The 16231-nt window shown below is 59.4% G+C and overlaps 3 protein-coding genes across 7 annotated transcripts; 2 read left to right on the top strand and 1 right to left on the bottom strand.

The window, feature by feature from the left end:
* Positions 1–1726: 1726 nt before the first annotated feature.
* On the top strand, positions 1727–8771 carry Clic1 (chloride intracellular channel 1). Its single transcript, XM_021655867.2, has 6 exons — positions 1727–1943; positions 3695–3804; positions 3992–4117; positions 4249–4355; positions 5793–5974; positions 8384–8771. Exons 1-6 carry the CDS (start codon positions 1905–1907, stop codon positions 8543–8545), a joined length of 726 nt encoding a protein of 241 aa, XP_021511542.1. The 5' UTR covers positions 1727–1904; the 3' UTR covers positions 8546–8771.
* Positions 8772–9046: 275 nt separating this feature from the next.
* Ddah2 (DDAH family member 2, ADMA-independent) lies at positions 9047–11982 on the top strand. 2 transcript variants are annotated; one of them, XM_021655833.2, is made up of 7 exons: positions 9047–9281; positions 10091–10449; positions 10571–10670; positions 10786–10859; positions 10959–11078; positions 11426–11575; positions 11689–11982. In XM_021655833.2, exons 2-7 carry the CDS (start codon positions 10153–10155, stop codon positions 11803–11805), a joined length of 858 nt encoding a protein of 285 aa, XP_021511508.1. In that variant the 5' UTR covers positions 9047–9281; positions 10091–10152; the 3' UTR covers positions 11806–11982. The 2 variants fall into 2 exon arrangements, with proteins under 2 accessions (XP_021511508.1, XP_021511509.1); XM_021655834.2 differs by lacking the exon at positions 9047–9281 and adding an exon at positions 9301–9948.
* A 656-nt stretch (positions 11983–12638) lies between these two features.
* On the bottom strand, positions 12639–16226 carry Mpig6b (megakaryocyte and platelet inhibitory receptor G6b). Of its 4 annotated transcripts, none has more exons than XM_060369052.1 (6): positions 15980–16226; positions 15360–15701; positions 15139–15229; positions 14737–14840; positions 14534–14631; positions 12639–14417 (listed from the first exon to the last, which is right to left on the bottom strand). In XM_060369052.1, exons 1-6 carry the CDS (start codon positions 16035–16037, stop codon positions 14337–14339), a joined length of 774 nt encoding a protein of 257 aa, XP_060225035.1. In that variant the 5' UTR covers positions 16038–16226; the 3' UTR covers positions 12639–14336. The 4 variants fall into 4 exon arrangements, with proteins under 4 accessions (XP_060225035.1, XP_060225033.1, XP_060225036.1 ...); XM_060369050.1 differs by having other exon boundaries at positions 12639–14353; XM_060369053.1 differs by having other exon boundaries at positions 14534–14610.
* Positions 16227–16231: the final 5 nt, after the last annotated feature.

Below are 16231 nucleotides of genomic sequence, written 5' to 3'. Positions count from 1 at the left end.
CTATAGAAACCTGGTGACAGACAGCTCTGGGGAGTGGCAGGGAGGAACACACCTTCCAATCCAGGGTGTGAAGAGATTAGGGACTGGTTTACCGAGACCAGGAAGGGCCTGGACGCAGGAAGAGGAGCCAAGCCGGCTGGTGAAAGAGAAAGAACAGGGGCACAGAGATAAGATGGGGCCAAATGATTTTCTGCTGCAGGAGGCGCCCCTGCGTGGTCGCAGGAGAGGGCGGCCTGAGAGTTAAGACAGATTCTGGCACAGCAATCCAGGCAGCCAGCACCGACGATCAGGGCAGCGACCACAGAGGTGGCCAAACCTGTCTGAGTCTAACACTTCTCCCACTGAGATCTCTCTGGGGGCAGATTCCCTGGTGTCCACTGACCAGTGGGGAAAGGGAGGCCTCTGGGAAATAAGGCTTCACCGAAACCACGTTTCTCATCAGTAGGAAGGGGCTCTTGGCAGATGTGAGGGTCTGCATGATGGGAAGGCACACTCACACTCACTCGGCCTATATCCTTCTGTTGTAACTCAGAGGCCCAGAAACCAAGCACATTCTGTGTTTCTGTGGAGGAGAGAGACCCCAGAAGAGGAAGCCACTAACTTCTGGTTTCCAGCAACACACGCTTCAGCCCTCCCACTCTCTCTTTCAGTTTCCAGTCCAGTTCTTCAAGATTTATTTTATGTGCAGTGGTGTGAAGGTACGAGACCACCGGGAGCTATAGTTACAGACAGCTGTGATCCTCCATGTGGGTTCTAGGAATTGAATTCAGGACCTTTGGAAGAGCAGCCAGAGCTCTTAGCCACTGAGCCATCTCTCCAGCCCAGTTTTGCTTCTAGATCTTTCCAAGTCCATTAAATATATACATTTTTTTTCAACTGGAAATCTTTTGTTGTTGTCACTTTGTTCTCGTTTTTGGTTCTTACGGACAGTGAGTAGAAAATTAAAAGGATGTTTGGACAGTGGACAGCAGAGAAAGTTAGAGCGTGCGGGCTGGAATGTCGGCAGGCATTTTAGTTTTCTGTTTTTTTCTTTTTAATAGGTAGAAAAGTTAGCACCTCCATCAGGCCTCCCAGGGAGAGATACTTTTTCCCCTTATTTACTTAGCTGTCCCCCACGACTCCGCGCACCCTGCTCTGTCTGACCTTTGCTTTCTTCCCGTGATAGACACAGCTGCTACCCCACCCACCCGGGATGAGCCCGGGCGCTCTCCGGGTGCCAGGATAACCCCGTCTCCAAGGCAACCTCTAGGCGCGGGAGCAGGGTGAGGGGCCCGGGTTGGGGACGCCTAAGCGTCGACAGGCTTCCAGAGGACCGCCCCTGCCGCGAAGCCCGGGCTCGGCTTCCTGTTTCCCGGCGCCAGGCCCCGCGGTCGGGGTGCCTCTCTCCAGCGCGTGACCCCAGCCTCGGCGTCTCCCTCCAAAGCCCCTCCACCCTCGCGCGCTCAGCGCGCATCCTACCAAAGCAGACTGACGGGGCTGCGCAGAGCCCTCGCGCCCTCAAACTCCATTTCTGCCCCTCCGCGGGCAGGAGCCTGGCTTTACCGAGGCGAGGAAACTGAGGCACGGGGGAGGACCTCGGGGGAGGTCCGAGGCCCCGCCCGCTAACACCCCATCCCCGGGGCCCGGGGCCTCCGTCAGCGCCGGCTCCCCCGAGCCTCGAGTCCCTCCCCCTCCCGGCCCTCCCCGGGCCCAGGGCGGGGCCAGCCGGTGAGTCAGCCGCTCCCCGCTGGGTGTGGGGTGCGCCGCACCGGCGGGGAGGCCGCGTCGGAGCGAGCGGAGGGTCCGGTCGGACGTGGGCTGCGCGCCGAGCCGCGGCAGAGACTCCGGGACCCCGAGACCCGCCCTCCCGGGCCGGCCCCGCCCAGTTCCCCAGCGACGGCCGCTTCCTGGTCCCCGGCGCAACCATGGCCGAAGAGCAACCTCAGGTCGAGCTGTTCGTGAAGGTGAGAGCGCCGTCGGCTTCCCCGCCGCCCCCAGCCTTCCTGCAAGCCCGCCCCGCCCTACCCCAGCCCGCGACCCCTTCCCCGCGGGCCCACCCCCAGTTGGCGCGGGGGTGACTTGGGAGCCGGTGAAGGAGTTCTAGGCTCGCCCTGGAAAGTTTTTGGGAGAGGTTTCCAGCAGCCCAAAGGAGAGGAGGGCGGAGAAAAGGGGGTTTTCAGGTGTGAGAGAGTGAAGGGGGGACGGGGCGGGGTCCGCGCGACCAAAGGACCAAGAAAGGGACAGCGGCGGGGTTGAGAAGGTCAGAGGAGGCTCGGCTAGGTCTTGTGGCCCTGTGAAAGAAAGATGGGGCGGAGAGAGAGAGGGAGACAGACGGACAGACCAGGAAGAGAGAGACAGACAGGAAGAGAGCGAGGGGGAGAGAACACGGATCTGGTAGGACTGACGGAACAGCAAGTGGCAGGGTAGAGGGAGGAAAGAGCCGCCAGGGAGCAGCACGGTGGGCCGAGAGGCCTGCCCCCCAGCTGAGGGAAGCTTGGGGCCGGGAAGCAGGAAGGACATTCAAGTTTAGCAACCGAGAGGAAGAGCGCTAGAGGGAACAGGAGACCCTCGGGTTAGATGAAGACGCTGGGGCTGATGGCTGTGGGGAACCCCACCCCGCTGCCCCTGTACTCTCTCTCTCTCTCTCTCTGTCTCCTCTCCTCCCCGAGGGTGTGGTCAAGGAGAAATGGTTCTGGCTTTTGGGTATGGAAACCGCGGGCCGCAGCCGTCCTCGTTTGCCCAGGCCCATCCCCTTGCAGCACCGCCCCTTCCTCCCCCTGCCCTTCCCTTCTTCTGGATGGTCTGTCTCCCCAGCGAACGCTCTCCCCGCCTTTCGCTTCTGGCCTCACTTTTCACTGCTTTCCCACCCCGTCTTGTTCATCTTGTCTAGGTGTGGGTGTGTGTCTTGTCTGTGTGTCGTTGTGTGTGCTGTCTTTCTTCTTTCCTCTGGGGTTCCCCTGGCGGCCGTTCCCACTTTCTCGGCCCAGAGAAGTCAACTGGAACCCGGGTCCGCCCCTTAGGTGTGGTCCCCACCTCGCCTCCAGGGGCTGTTTTTACTCCTGGGGAGGTGATGCTGTAGAGATTCTGCCCTTGGGTCTTGTGAGGAGGACATGAGCTTGGAGGTCCTGCAGTGAGAGAGAAGGCTTGGGGAACTGTCATGGTGCCCCCCCTTCCTAGGCCTCTGCGTGTACAGGTCCCTGCCCCCACTTCCTTGCCAGGAAGGAAGCTGCTGAGGCCTGAAGACATGAGATGAATCACCCTCAGTCTAGGGGGAGGTGTCCCTTGGGGGATGAGGTCACCTGCATCCAATTAGAGAGTTGCCCCCTTTGTTAGGCCTTCCGTATATCTGAGGTGAGGTTTAGGTCCCCTTGAGACAGCCTGGAGAGGGCTTCAGTGAATGGGGACCCTGGTCTCTAAACCCCACCGGGCCTCAGTCTCTGCTGCCCTGGTTGTTAGCTCCCACCTCGCCCAGTGCCCTGTTCTTCGCCTTTCGGGGTCAGGCTTGCTCTCTGCTCCTCTGCCTCCTCCCCTGTGTCAATCACTGGGATGCTGTGAGCCGGCCTTTGCTGATCGAGGCCCAAAGGGGAAAATAACTCAGCCCTGGGGGCAGGGTAGAGAGCATATCGGTGTATGCCGGAACCAGCAGGAGACTCAGAGAACAGCCTGGTAAGGATGGGTGCACCAGGCCTAATGTTGGGGCGGGGTTGCTTTTCAGGCTGGCAGTGATGGGGCGAAGATTGGGAACTGCCCCTTCTCCCAGAGACTCTTCATGGTGCTCTGGCTCAAGGGAGTCACCTTCAACGTCACCACCGTGGACACCAAGAGGTGGGCCCCCTTCTGTTCCTCTAAACTCCCCCTGTGCGCACGCGTGTGCGTGTGCTCGCCCGCAGGAGCCCTGCTGCCTTAAACCTGCTCTCTCTCACCGGGGACATTTGATCTCTCCTACATCCCGATGGCCCTGTCTCTGCTGCTGACCCTCTCTTCCTTTCTTGATGCCTGGCCGGGTCTCCAGACGGACAGAGACCGTACAGAAGCTCTGCCCTGGTGGACAGCTCCCGTTCCTGCTCTATGGCACCGAAGTGCACACGGATACCAACAAGATCGAGGAATTCCTGGAAGCCGTGCTGTGCCCTCCCAGGTACTGGGGTGCTGGGGAAGAGAAGGGAAGCCTGGAGGCTTTGTGGAGCAGAGGTTGAAGAGCGGGAGACAGGCGGCCCAGGGCTGAGTCCTCCAGAAAGGAGTCCGCTTATCTCTGCCTCCGCCTTCCAGGTACCCAAAGCTGGCTGCTAGGAACCCCGAGTCCAACACCTCAGGGCTGGACATATTTGCCAAGTTTTCTGCCTACATCAAGAACTCAAACCCGGCCCTCAATGACAGTGAGTCCGATCTCGGGTCAGGGTCTCGGGACCTAGAGGAGAAAGACCCCAGGGTGGAGAGGCACCAGGAGCCCCTGGGAGTTTGGGACAGCCCCTGACTGTCAGGGGGATGGAATAGATGCTACATCCGCTGACCTTCCATATCTGTCGGACCCCTCGAACCTCCTTGCTGTCCCCTTGCCAAGATTTTTGGGGTTTAGGTGGGTTGTTTTGTTTTCTTTTGTGTTGGTTTTCTTTTCTGAGGTTTTGTTTGTTTTTATGTATCTGAGTGTTTGCCTGGATGTATGTGTGTGCAGCATCTGTGTGCAGTGCCGGAGAAGGCCAGAAGAGAATGTCAGATTCCCTGGGACTGGAGTTGTAGATGTCGGTGCTGGAAAGCAGGTCCTCTGCGAATCAGCCGGTGTGCCTAGCCGCTGAGCCATCTCTCCTAGCCGCTGAGCCATCTCTCCAGCCCCGAGGCCAGCTTTTTAAATGGGTGCTGGCATATGAAGCATATCACGTGCTGGTGCCCACCACGCCATCTCTCCACCCTCCAGAGTGCATTCTTTTGGTTGTTGGTGGTTTTGGTTTTTGTTTCCTCTGTGTAACAGCCCTGACTGTCCTGGAACTCGCTCTGTAGACCAGGCTGGCCTCGAACTACCTGCCTCTGCCTCCCTAGTGCTGGGATTAAAGGCGTGCACCACGCCTGCTAGAATTCATTCTTAAAGCGCTCCCACACTGCTGCAGCCGCTGTGATCAGTGTTGGGGACTCGAAGAGCCCGGGTGAGGCCGTCCAGCTGGTCCAGTCTAATTGGTCAGCTCCAGGCTCAGGGAGAGACCCTGTCTCAAAAGATGACGTGGAGACTGGAGAGATGGTCCACTGGTTAAAAGCCCTTACAGAGGTCTGGGCTTTGGTGCCCAGCACCCACCACAGCTCCCAAATGCCTGCAACTCCAGATCCTGGGGTTCTGAACCGTTTTCTGGCCCCTCAAGCTCCTGCATGCCACAGAATCACACACATACACATAAACACATGATATAAAAAGATGTATTAATTACTTATACAGCATTCTGTCCACGTTTGCCTCCACGCCAGAAGAGGGCACCAAATCTCATAGATAACCATCTGTGAGGCACCGTGGATTTCTGGGAATTGAACTCAGGACCTTTGGAAATGCAGCCAGTGCTCTTAACCTCTGAGACATCTCTCCAGCCCCTGATAAATCAATCTTAAAAGAAAAGATGGAGAGTCATTGAGGAAGACAGTGGATATTGACCTCTGACCTCCACACACATGCAGACCTGTATAAACACAGCACGTACAATTTAACAATGCCGTACACGGTCGTTGGTCTCGCACTTGCTAAGCAGGTGCTTTACCCCTGAGCTCTGTGCTCAGGCCCTCGGGCAGGCCACCTCCCCAGTTTAAAGTTCTCACCAGCCTCCTCCCTCTCACAGATCTAGAGAAGGGGCTCCTGAAAGCCCTGAAGGTGCTGGACAATTACTTGATGTCCCCCCTCCCGGAAGAGGTGGACGAAACCAGCGCTGAAGATGAGGGCGTCTCCCAGAGAAAGTTTCTGGATGGCAATGAGCTCACCCTGGCTGACTGTAACCTGCTGCCCAAGCTCCACATCGTCCAGGTGGGCGCTCACGCGGGGGGAGGGGAGGCTGAGTCTCTAAGGTGCTCACGCGGGGGGGGGGGGAGGCTGAATCTCTAAGGTGCTCATGCTGGGGGCGGGGCTGAGTCTCTAAGGTGCTCACTGGGGGGGGCTGAGTCTCTAAGGTGCGGAAGTTGTTTGTTGCAAGGGGGTGGGAAAACACAAGAGGTTCAGGGACTGGGTTCTCCCCCTCCACCGTGTGGATCCCTGGTTGGCTGCAGCCCCGGGACCCCAACCTGTCCCTTAGCGGCTGTTGCCCAACTAAGGGAATTACAAGCCGTGGCTATACAGGGTCTGATCAAGAGTAGTAGCATTCCAGTTTTGCTGTGTGTGCTGGTGTGTGTGTGTGTGTGTGTGTGTGTGTGTGTGTGTGTACTCAAGCGCCCACACACGTGTGTGCAGCACCTGCCTCTTTGTGTCCAGGGTTACTTCCAGGAAGGCTTTTCCTGCAACTGTATCACTGCCAAATCAGCAAAAGCAAAGAAAGCAGGATTCTCCCAAGTCCACACTGTAACTCTGTACAGAGCCTAGGCTCCCACTTCCTCTCAAGGAAGACAAGCCTTGCTGTTTCTTTTTTCCTAGCCTTAAAGCTACAGTGTAATTTAGTAAACACAGAGCCACTATGGCCCCACCACGGGCTGAATAATGAGCAGCGCCAGGCAGTGAAAGAGCTGGGCAAAGTGGCTCAGGCCTGTAATCCTGAAGTGTGAGTTGAAGGTCAGCCTTCACTACAGAATCAGATCCTGTTTCAAAGAACACCACCACCAGCCCCCCAAAAGGGAAAAGAACCAAATGATGTTCAATTAGTTCTTGCCCACAAAAAGCTGAAACTGAAGATAAAACATTCACATTGGGCTGGAGAGATGGCTCAGAGGTTAAGAGCACTAGCTGTTCTCCCAAAGGTCCTGAGTTCAATTCCCAGCAACCACATGCTGGCTCACAGCCATCTATGATGAGATCCTGTGCCCTCTTCTGGCATGTACATGCGGCAGAATAATGTATAAATAATAAATAAATCTAAAAAAAAAAAAAATTCACGTTAATACATGACCTGAAAATCAAATGAAAAAAGAAGACAAAATTCACCACAAAAAAGTTACACTTTGTTAATTATCTTTTCCTTTGTGTGTGTGTGTGTGTGTGTGTGTGTGTGTTTGCGTGTTTGCGTGTTTGCGCGCACGTGCTGGAAATGGAACCCAAGGCTAACCTCAACCATAGCTTCTGCCTCTGTCGCTCTGTATATATTCATTTTAATTACGTGTGCGTGCAGGTGCCTCTGGCGGCCAGAAGAGGGAGCTAGACCCTCTGAACCGGAGCTGCCAGTGTGGGTGCTCCCAACCAAACCTGGGCAGGAGCGCTGAGCGTTTCTTTAGCCCACCTCTCTCTCTATTTATTGATTTTGGTTTCTTAAGGCAGCGTCTTTCTATTTAGCTCTGGCTGTCCTGGAGCTCGCTATATTGACCAAGCTGGCCTCAAACTCAGAGAACCCCCTGCCTCTGCTTCCCAGTGCTGGGATTAAAGGCGTAAACCACCATGCCTGGCTTTTCTTCTTAATAAAGAGGAGAAAAGTTGAACCACAGAATGCTTGGTCTGGTGAGGAGCTGGCTATTGATGATAGTGTTTCAGAAAGTGAGTTCACGGCCAGCCTGGTCTACAGTGTGAGTTCCAGGACAGTCAGGGCTACACAGAGAAAGCTTGTCTTGGGGTGGGGTGGGGTGGAGGATGGAGATTGGGTGGGGGTGAGGCATAAGGTGTGGATAGGGGTAGGAGTGGGGGTAGGAATGGAGGATGGGGAATCAGTAAGAATAGTGGGGCTGGGTAGACGGCCCCGTGTTTAAGAGCGCTGGCTGCTCTTCCAGAGGACCCAGGTTCAGTTCCCAGCACCCACCTGGCAGCCATCATCGGTAATTCCAGAGGGGCTGATGCCCTCTTGTGGCCTTTACAGACACCGCTGACACTGCACAGTCATACAGGTGGGCAAAAACACCATCCACATAAAATAAAACACACCTGCGGCACGGCGGTGCACGCCTTTAATCCCAGCACTGGGAAGGTAGAGACCGGTAGATCTCTGACTTCGAGGCCAGCCTGGTCCACAGAGCAAGTTCCAGGACAGCCAGGGCTACACAGAGAAACCCTGTCTTGATTAAAAAAAGAAAATGGAAGAAGACCGACTTTGAGGCCGGGGCCGAGGCCGCATCCAGCCGGGGTTGCGCAGAGACCCTGCCTCAGAACAACCGCCGTACGGCGTCTGAAGGGAGTGCAGTCCGCCCCGCCGGCGGTCTGGACGAGGCGGTTTACCCGGCAGACCCTGGAGGAAAGCCCACCCGCTCCCAAACAGCAAGCGTGCCGTCCCCCGGGCCGACACGCCGACCTCTCTCCCCGCTGCAGGTGGTGTGTAAGAAGTACCGAGGCTTCACCATCCCGGAGGCGTTCCGCGGCGTGCACCGGTACCTGAGCAACGCCTACGCTCGCGAAGAGTTCGCCTCCACCTGTCCAGACGACGAGGAGATCGAGCTGGCCTACGAGCAGGTGGCCAGGGCCCTCAAATGAGCGCCTCTCCAAGGGGCCCCCGCCCACCCTCTCCACGGAGGCGCCGGGGCTTCCGCGTTGCTACCTAATGGACACACTCCAAAACAGCCGGTGGGCTGGACCTCCGGGGCTCTGTGCAGGGCTGCGGGGAGCCGTGGGGAAGGGACAGGGGACCAGGCGGAGGTTTTTAGGGTGGGGTGGGGTGGGTAGGACTGCGTTATTTCAGTAATAAAATACAGAGTGAAAACCTGGCGTCGCTCTTACACAAAGACCGCCCCAAGCGTAGTGGGCGCGAGTCGGGAACGGTCAGTGACCTTAGGTTTAAGCCCAGTGCACAGGGCTGCCATGTTTTGCATCTGTCCTCGAGAGATGCTGTTCTGTGGTCCACGTCGCGTCTGCAGCCCCGCAGCCGGAGCGCGCGGGGCCTGGGGGGCCCGGCCCGGGCTCTCGGGGCGGTGCCGGAGTTCGCTGAAGGGGGGCGCGCGGTCCCGGAGGAGGGGGCGCGGCCTAGCAGGGCGGAATGGGCGTGGCCTCGGCGGGCCCCGCCCCGTCCCGCTTAGACAATGCCCCGGAGCCGCCAGACCAGCGCGCCCCCGCCCCACCGCCGTCCTTGAGCTCGCCTACCGCGGAGCCCCTCGGACGCCCGAGCTCCCAGGGTCTCCAGCGAGAAGACCCCGGCTCCGGGCTCCACGAACTCTCCGCCGGGGGTGGGGCCAAGGCCGGAATCGCAGCGCTGCGGGAGTGGAGGTGGCCGCGGGTGAGTCTGGGGAAGGGGCTGTCCTCCCGGACGGCGTGGAGAGGCGAGTTTGGGGGGGGCTGCGTCCGTGCCTGCACCGGGCGGAGTGTGCGATCATCCTGCTCTCGGGCGGGGTAGACTTGAGCGTAACGGAGTTCTGTAGCCGTGAGCGGTTCCACGCCCCCCCGCCCGTCTCCCCGCCCTCCGGATTTCGTTTAAGACCTCTCCCAGTCCTCCGGGACTAAGTCTGGTTTAGACCGGGTCGCTGGAAGGGCGGCGTGACGTTCCCGAGTGGAGAGAGAGGACGCTTAACTCCTTAGCCTCTAATGCCTCCCGCGTGCGCGCCGTCCCCTTCCTCCTCCGGGCCGTCAGGGCTCGCACAGCCCAGGCCCTGGCTCGCTAGCCAGCTTTCTTTTCCTGTCTCAGAACCTCTGCGGGTCCCTGGCAGGACTTCGGGTCCCTCCTGCTGCGAGCAGCTGAGGGTTAAGGGGGCGGGGCCGCCGCATTTTTGGGGAGTGAGCGCATCCTAGCGGCTGCCAGGAGGGGCGCGGGGCAGGGACCCAGCCGAGCCCCTGAGCAGGGGCAACAGGTGTTCGGGAGATTAAGGATCCAAGTCTCGTTCCTTGGGCGCCTCTTACAGCAGATCCCCGGTGAAAGGCGGCTGAGCGGGGTCCACGAGTGCACGGAGGTCTGCAGGGGGTGGGCAGAGCGGGAGGGGCGCCTGGAGATGGCAGGGGGAAGAACCCGGGAGCGTTTAACACTCCCCTCCTCTTCTTCGCACGTCTTTCTCTGCTTCCCTCCTCCCCACCCCCTTCTGTTTCTCCTCTCAGAAGAGTGAAGTGAAGAGAAGAAAGAAGTCAGCTTGTCTGGAAGAGGCATTTGTGTGCATGGGATGGGGACGCCGGGGGAGGGGCTGGGTCGCTGTTCCCATGCCCTGATCCGGGGTGTCTCCGAGAGCTTGGCATCCGGGGAAGGTGCGGGGGCTGGCCTTCCGGCTCTGGACCTGGCGAAAGCTCAAAGGGAGCATGGAGTCCTAGGAGGGAAACTGAGGCAGCGGCTGGGGCTGCAGCTGCTGGAGCTGCCTCCTGAGGAGTGCCTGCCGCTGGGACCGCTGCTCGGCGACACGGCGGTGATCCAAGGAGACACAGCCCTCATCACGCGGCCCTGGAGCCCGGCGCGCAGGCCCGAGGTGAGCGCCGGGGTTGTGGCGCGGGGTGCGGGGGAGGGAGGTCGAGGGGAGGCAGCCGGACGTCTGCGGTTGGCGGGAAACAGGGAGTGAGGATGGCTCGGGCCGCTCCCTCTTATCCAAGATTGATGGAGTCCGCAAAGCCCTCCAGGACTTGGGGCTCCGAATCGTGGAGGTGGCGGACGAGAACGCGACGCTGGACGGCACCGACGTGCTCTTCACGGGTGAGGCCGCGGGCAGTCAGGCCCCCAGGGGCTTGGCACGGCAACCAGAGCGTGGGGGACTGGGCGTCCTCAGGTCACTGTGGCTTTCAAACGTGCGCATCCTCCCGGAGTTCAGGCCGGGAGTTTTTCGTAGGCCTCTCCAAGTGGACCAATCACCGAGGAGCCGAGATCGTGGCCGACACGTTCCGGGTGAGGAGCCGGAGTGGCTCGGGGAGGGCGCGCCGCCAAGGGGCCACACGGCTTGACCTGGGCGCCTTGCGCACCCCTAAATCCTCCTGCTCTCCCTAGGACTTCGCCGTGTCCACCGTGCCCGTCTCCGGCACCTCGCACCTGCGCGGCCTCTGCGGCATGGGGGGGCCTCGCACGGTGGTGGCTGGAAGCAGCGACGCCGCCCAAAAGGCGGTCCGGGTGAGGAGGCGGGGCTGGGGCGAGGGCGTGGCCAGCCCAGTGGGCGTGGCTCGGGCAGGGGCGGCGGGGGAGCTGGCTAGCTGGGGAATTGCCCGCAGCCTTGTCTTCACTGTGTTCGTCTGTCACTAAGGGACACGCTGGTCAACACGGGGGCACAGAAGAGACAAGAGCCGGGGAGGGGTGGGGAGCAGCCGTGACTCAGGGGCCCGAGACAGCTTGCGTCTGACTCGGCGGGCGTTGAATACTTGCTGTCTTTATCTCACGAACGTGCCCCTTGTCCCTAAGCCCTTTGTGCTAGGTCAGGCAGACTCAGATGTGGGGAGCCAACACCCTCTTCCTCTCTCCAGGCAATGGCGGTGCTGACGGATCACCCCTACGCCTCCCTGACCCTCCCAGACGACGCGGCTGCCGACTGTCTCTTTCTGCGTCCCGGGTTGCCGGGCAGCACTCCTTTCCTCCTGCACCGCGGAGGTGGAGACCTGCCCAACAGCCAGGAGGTGAGGAGGGGCAAAGGCTCCACCAACCAAAGGGCCTTTCCTCAGAAGCCTGGGTGGGACCATCAGGGACTGGCCCTGGTGTCAAAACGCCGTCGGTGTCCTCCTGCCTGCAGGCTCTGCAGAAGCTCTCTGACGTCACCCTGGTACCCGTGTCCTGCTCAGAACTGGAGAAGGCTGGCGCTGGCCTCAGCTCCCTCTGCCTGGTGCTCAGCACACGCCCTCACAGCTGAGGGCCTGGGCTTGGGGCTCCAGCTGGCCGGGAACGGGGTAGAATTAGGTAACAGAGGATGAGAGTAGGTAGTAGTTTGGAGATGCCCCAGGATAGGGAAGGACTCAGAATGGGACAGGGATAGGAGCCACTGGGTGAGTCCTGCCAAACCAATGAAATAAACCTGGACTTTTAGGTAGGGCTGTGGCTGCTGTCTCATTGGAGAAAGGGAGGAGGTGGGGCTGAAATCTCAAGCCGGGGTCAGTGCTAGGGAGGAGGGCTCTTTAATTTTTCTTGTTACTTTTGTTTTAGAAACAGTTTCTCTGTGTAGCCCTGGCTATCTTGGAACTCACTCTGTAGACCTGGCTGGCCTCGAACTCACAGAGATCCCCCTTCCTCTGCCTCCCAAGGGCTGGGATCAAATTCAAAGGCGTGCGCCACCGTGGCCGGGCTGGACTCTAAAAACACTCCCCTCTATGTGCCTCCTGGCTCACTCCCAGTCCCGTCATAGGGCTGAGGCACAAACAGGGACAAGAGACCATTTCTGTTGTGGGAAGCACAGGCCTGGGGGAGAGGGACCAAGTGTGTGGGTGGGTCACTTTCTGAATTTACCCAAGGGTCAGGTGACTCAGGCTCATGGCGCCTGGTTAGCCCACCTTTCTTCCCTTTCTTTCTTGTTTGTGTTTTGAGTCAGGGTTTCTCTGTGTGGCCTTGGCTGTCCTGGAACTCACTCTGTAGACCAGGCTGGCCTCGAACTCACAGAGAACCACCTGCCTCCGCCTCCCCGAGTGCTGGGATTACAGGCCTGCACCACCATGCCCGGCTCCCACCTTTGCTTCTAAAGAAGAAACTGTGTTTTCTGGGATGCTCATTTATTCCGGTACTGAGGCTAACAGTGGCATTAAAAAGGGGAGTTTCCTCATGCCAGGAAACTCAGTTTCTGACAAGCTGTGATGGGATTGTTTCCATGAGAAAAGCCAGGGGGTTTCTAGAGCATCAGATTTTGTGGGGGACTGGGGTGTTTCGGGTGAGGGGATTCCAGAAAAGGCTACATTTGGATGACATCCTGAGGATAAGTAATTATCCAGGCCGGAGATGAGGAACAGGAAGAAGGAATCAGAAGATGGGATTTACTTCAACAAGCCAACAAATCCTTAGACTCTCTCTAAGGTGGGCGTGTGTACCCAGAAAATGACGGACAGGCCTAGGACTAGGCACCCAGGTGCTCGCAGCACCTGTACCCAAAGCTGGCACCCATGGCCCCAAAGCTGAAGCCCCGGGAGAGAACTGGGGGTTGATAAGGGGAGAAGCTCTGGCTTCAAAGACAAAGGCCAGGACAGTAGGATCAGAAGGTTCTGTGGGTCACCCGTGCAGCAGAAGATAAAAGTACACCCTGGCGGCAAGCTAGTCAGGGACAGACTTGACAGTGACACTAAGACAGACCAGGCCTCGCACGGCAGGGCATCCAGCACTGAAGATGGCCGCACAGAGGTCAGGATCTCAAAGCCAGCCTCGGAATCTCGAGAGCCTGTCTTTAAAAGGAGTGTGTGTGTGTGTGTGTGTGTGTGTGTGTGTGCACGCGTGCTTGATAAGCCCCTGTGTGGGAGAGGAGGGGGTGGTGTCCTCTGACTCCCAGTTTCTGGCTTGGGCAACTTGGCTTTGTTGAGAGAATGCAGAGGAGGGCCAGGGAAGGGCAAAGGACTGAGTCAGATTTCACATGCCTTGTGCAGAGCGCCTGAGGCCAGCGGCACAGCGTGTACTAGGTGTGCGGTCTGGGTGGAAGGGGATACTGGGTGTCTTTGGGGGCTGAGAATTGGCTTGCTTTCTAGAAGAGGAGTGAGGAAGCGCTGAACAATGGCAGGGTGTCTAGAAGGAAGATAGCAACAAAACAAACCAGAGTCTAAAGAGGGGTCATCTAAGGCCAAGCCTGCGAACTGGGCCTGGTGGCAGGACACCGTTTGGCAACAGAAGATGAGCAGCTGCAGCCAAGGAGCCGGGGGAGTGGGGAAGGAAAGAGGCAGGTGTAAAGTTCAGCACGCTTGACTGGGCTGGGCGGCGCCTTTCATCTCAGCACCCGGGAGGCACAGGCAGGTGGATCTCCGAGTTCGAGGCCAGCCTGGTCTACAGAGTGACCAGGGCTACAGGACAGCCAAGGCTGCACAGAGAAACCCTGTCTCAAAAAACAAGACACAGACCCTCCCCCCAAAAAAAAATTTGATTGGAAAGGGAGGGGAACAGACAGAATACCTATTTGCGACAGATAGCTTGAGCATCCTTAGAGAGGCCATCAGTGGTGAAGGAAAGACGGGAGAGATGGGAGTGGCTGGAAAGCTGATCAGTTACAGGCCGACCCTGGTGCCCCGGCTCCCGCACCGGCCTCTGTCCATGGTGCCCGCCCCTGCTAGCTGAGCTTACACAGACGAGGGAAGCCGGGGTGGAAGGCTTGGAAGACCGCCGGCTTCCCCTTACACTACCACCGCGTAGACCGTGCGGGCGTCACCAGGAAGGGCTGCGGACATCCGCCGGGGCCTCCCGAGGACAGAGCGGTCCAGGTCAGCGTAGTGCAGGCTCTGGAGGAGGTAGAGGGGCGGGCGGTGCGGTCTCCGCGATCTGACCCCTTAGCTTGCGGGCAGCCTGTCTCCACAGTAGGTGAGCAGGCTATGAAGCAAGGCCTGGCCTCCCCCGGCGTGCCCCACCACAGCCTCGCTCCAGGATGCTGGCCTGCCTCCTTCCCCTGCCAGGGCCCTTACCGGCTCCTGGTCCGGGTGGCCGGACATCTTGCCCTCCTGGTCTAAAGGCCTCTGCGGGTCAGCGTTTACGACCGGAGCTGTGCGAGGGAGGGACAGAGCTGAAGGATGAAGAGAAGATGACCAACTTTGCTCCCGGCAAGGCCTCAGACCCAAGGATTCAGGGTTAGGATAGGAGAGGGGAAGTGGGGAGCAGTTAATCTCACCAGAGGTGGGGAGTGGTCGAGGCGGGGGCGGGGGCGGGGGCGGGGGCGAGCGCCTGTAGGGAAGTCCTCGGAGCGTCATCAGTCCCGTCCTACTGGTTCCCCGGCTGCAGGCGGCGCCAATGAGAACTGTGCAAACAAGCTGCAGTCTCCGACCAGCAAAACAACTTGGGCTTTTCCGGGCCCGGGCCCGGGCCCCGCCCTCTCTCTGGGCTTTCTGCCCTGCTCGTTCGGGTCCTCCAGCCTGTAGCCTTAGCACCCGAGGGGCTGACCTCTGGCATTCTTCTCCCCACCGCTGGCCTCCGGATACTTCTTGCTCTTTGCAAAACTTAGGGTTCTGCCCAGCCTCTCCCCACCCCCACTGGCCACACCTTGTACTAAGCCAGGCCCCGCCTCAGTGCTCACCTGCGCCGCCAGCAGATCCAGCCCGAGGCGCCCAGACCCAGCACCAGTCCAACTCCCAGCAGCGGAATGAGGACCTTGGCATGCCCGGACCCTGGGGAAACCGCGAGGCGGGGAGGGGTGCCGAGGTCAGGCTACGGACCACAGGGCTCTACCAGATCTCCCTCTCGACAGGACTGCGCCCCGCTTTCTCTTCCGCGTGTGTGCCCCTGGCCTCGCCCTACCGTGGGCAGCTCCCGGAGCACTGCAGTCTGCCTTGTCCCCCAACACCTGGAGCAGGGTGCGGCTCTCACTCTCTTGGCGTCCCTTGCAGAAAAAGGAGCCGGAATCGCCGGCGCTCAGCAGCAGCTCTAGCCGCCCGATGCCAGTGTCCAGGGGGCGCAGGCGGCCGGAGAAGCGGGGGAACATGCTTCGAGGGCCGCTCGGCGAGGCCGACAGTATTGGGCGGCGCCCTTTGGGCAGGCCCTTGCATGCCGGGAAGCTGGGCGCCCAAGCCCAGCGGGTGGGGTCTGAAACCCCTATGCAGGAGAGATTCACCCGGTCCCCAGGGCTGCCCTTCAGGGAAACTAGGAAAAGTGGGGGTGGAAGGCGGTCAGAGGCTACTTTACCGCTCGCTCGCTCTCTCTCCCCCCCTTCCTCACACACACACACACACACACACACACACACACACACACGTCTTTACCCTGCCCAGACCTTCTGACATTCTGAATTTCCTCATGCACAAATGCACAACAGCCCCTCCCCCCTACACACACACACACACACACACACACACACACCCACACCGGGCGACCCTGGTCTGTCTGTCTTGACCCATCCCCACTTCCCAGGGACGGCCTACCCTCGGGACTCCCCTGCACCCCTGAGAGCACCAGAGGCAGCAGCAGGAGCAGGGCCATGGCTGGAATGTGGCCGTCAGAGGGGAGTGAATCAGCAGGAAGACCGGAGGGAAGCCGAGGGCAGGGGTGGGACTGGGGGCTCAGATAAGAGTGAGGCCACCAACTCGTGGATCCCTCTAGAAATCCACATGAGCCAACTTGCAGTCTTCACACTTTTAAAACGTTTAAAAGTCGCGCTGTCTGCGGCCAGCTAG

The sequence above is a fragment of the Meriones unguiculatus genome, chromosome 16 (assembly GCF_030254825.1).
Source record: "Meriones unguiculatus strain TT.TT164.6M chromosome 16, Bangor_MerUng_6.1, whole genome shotgun sequence".
In the NCBI taxonomy this organism is placed as follows: domain Eukaryota; kingdom Metazoa; phylum Chordata; class Mammalia; order Rodentia; family Muridae; genus Meriones; species Meriones unguiculatus.
Note: the sequence above shows the minus strand (reverse complement) of the source record. Positions and strands in the feature narration are given on the sequence as shown.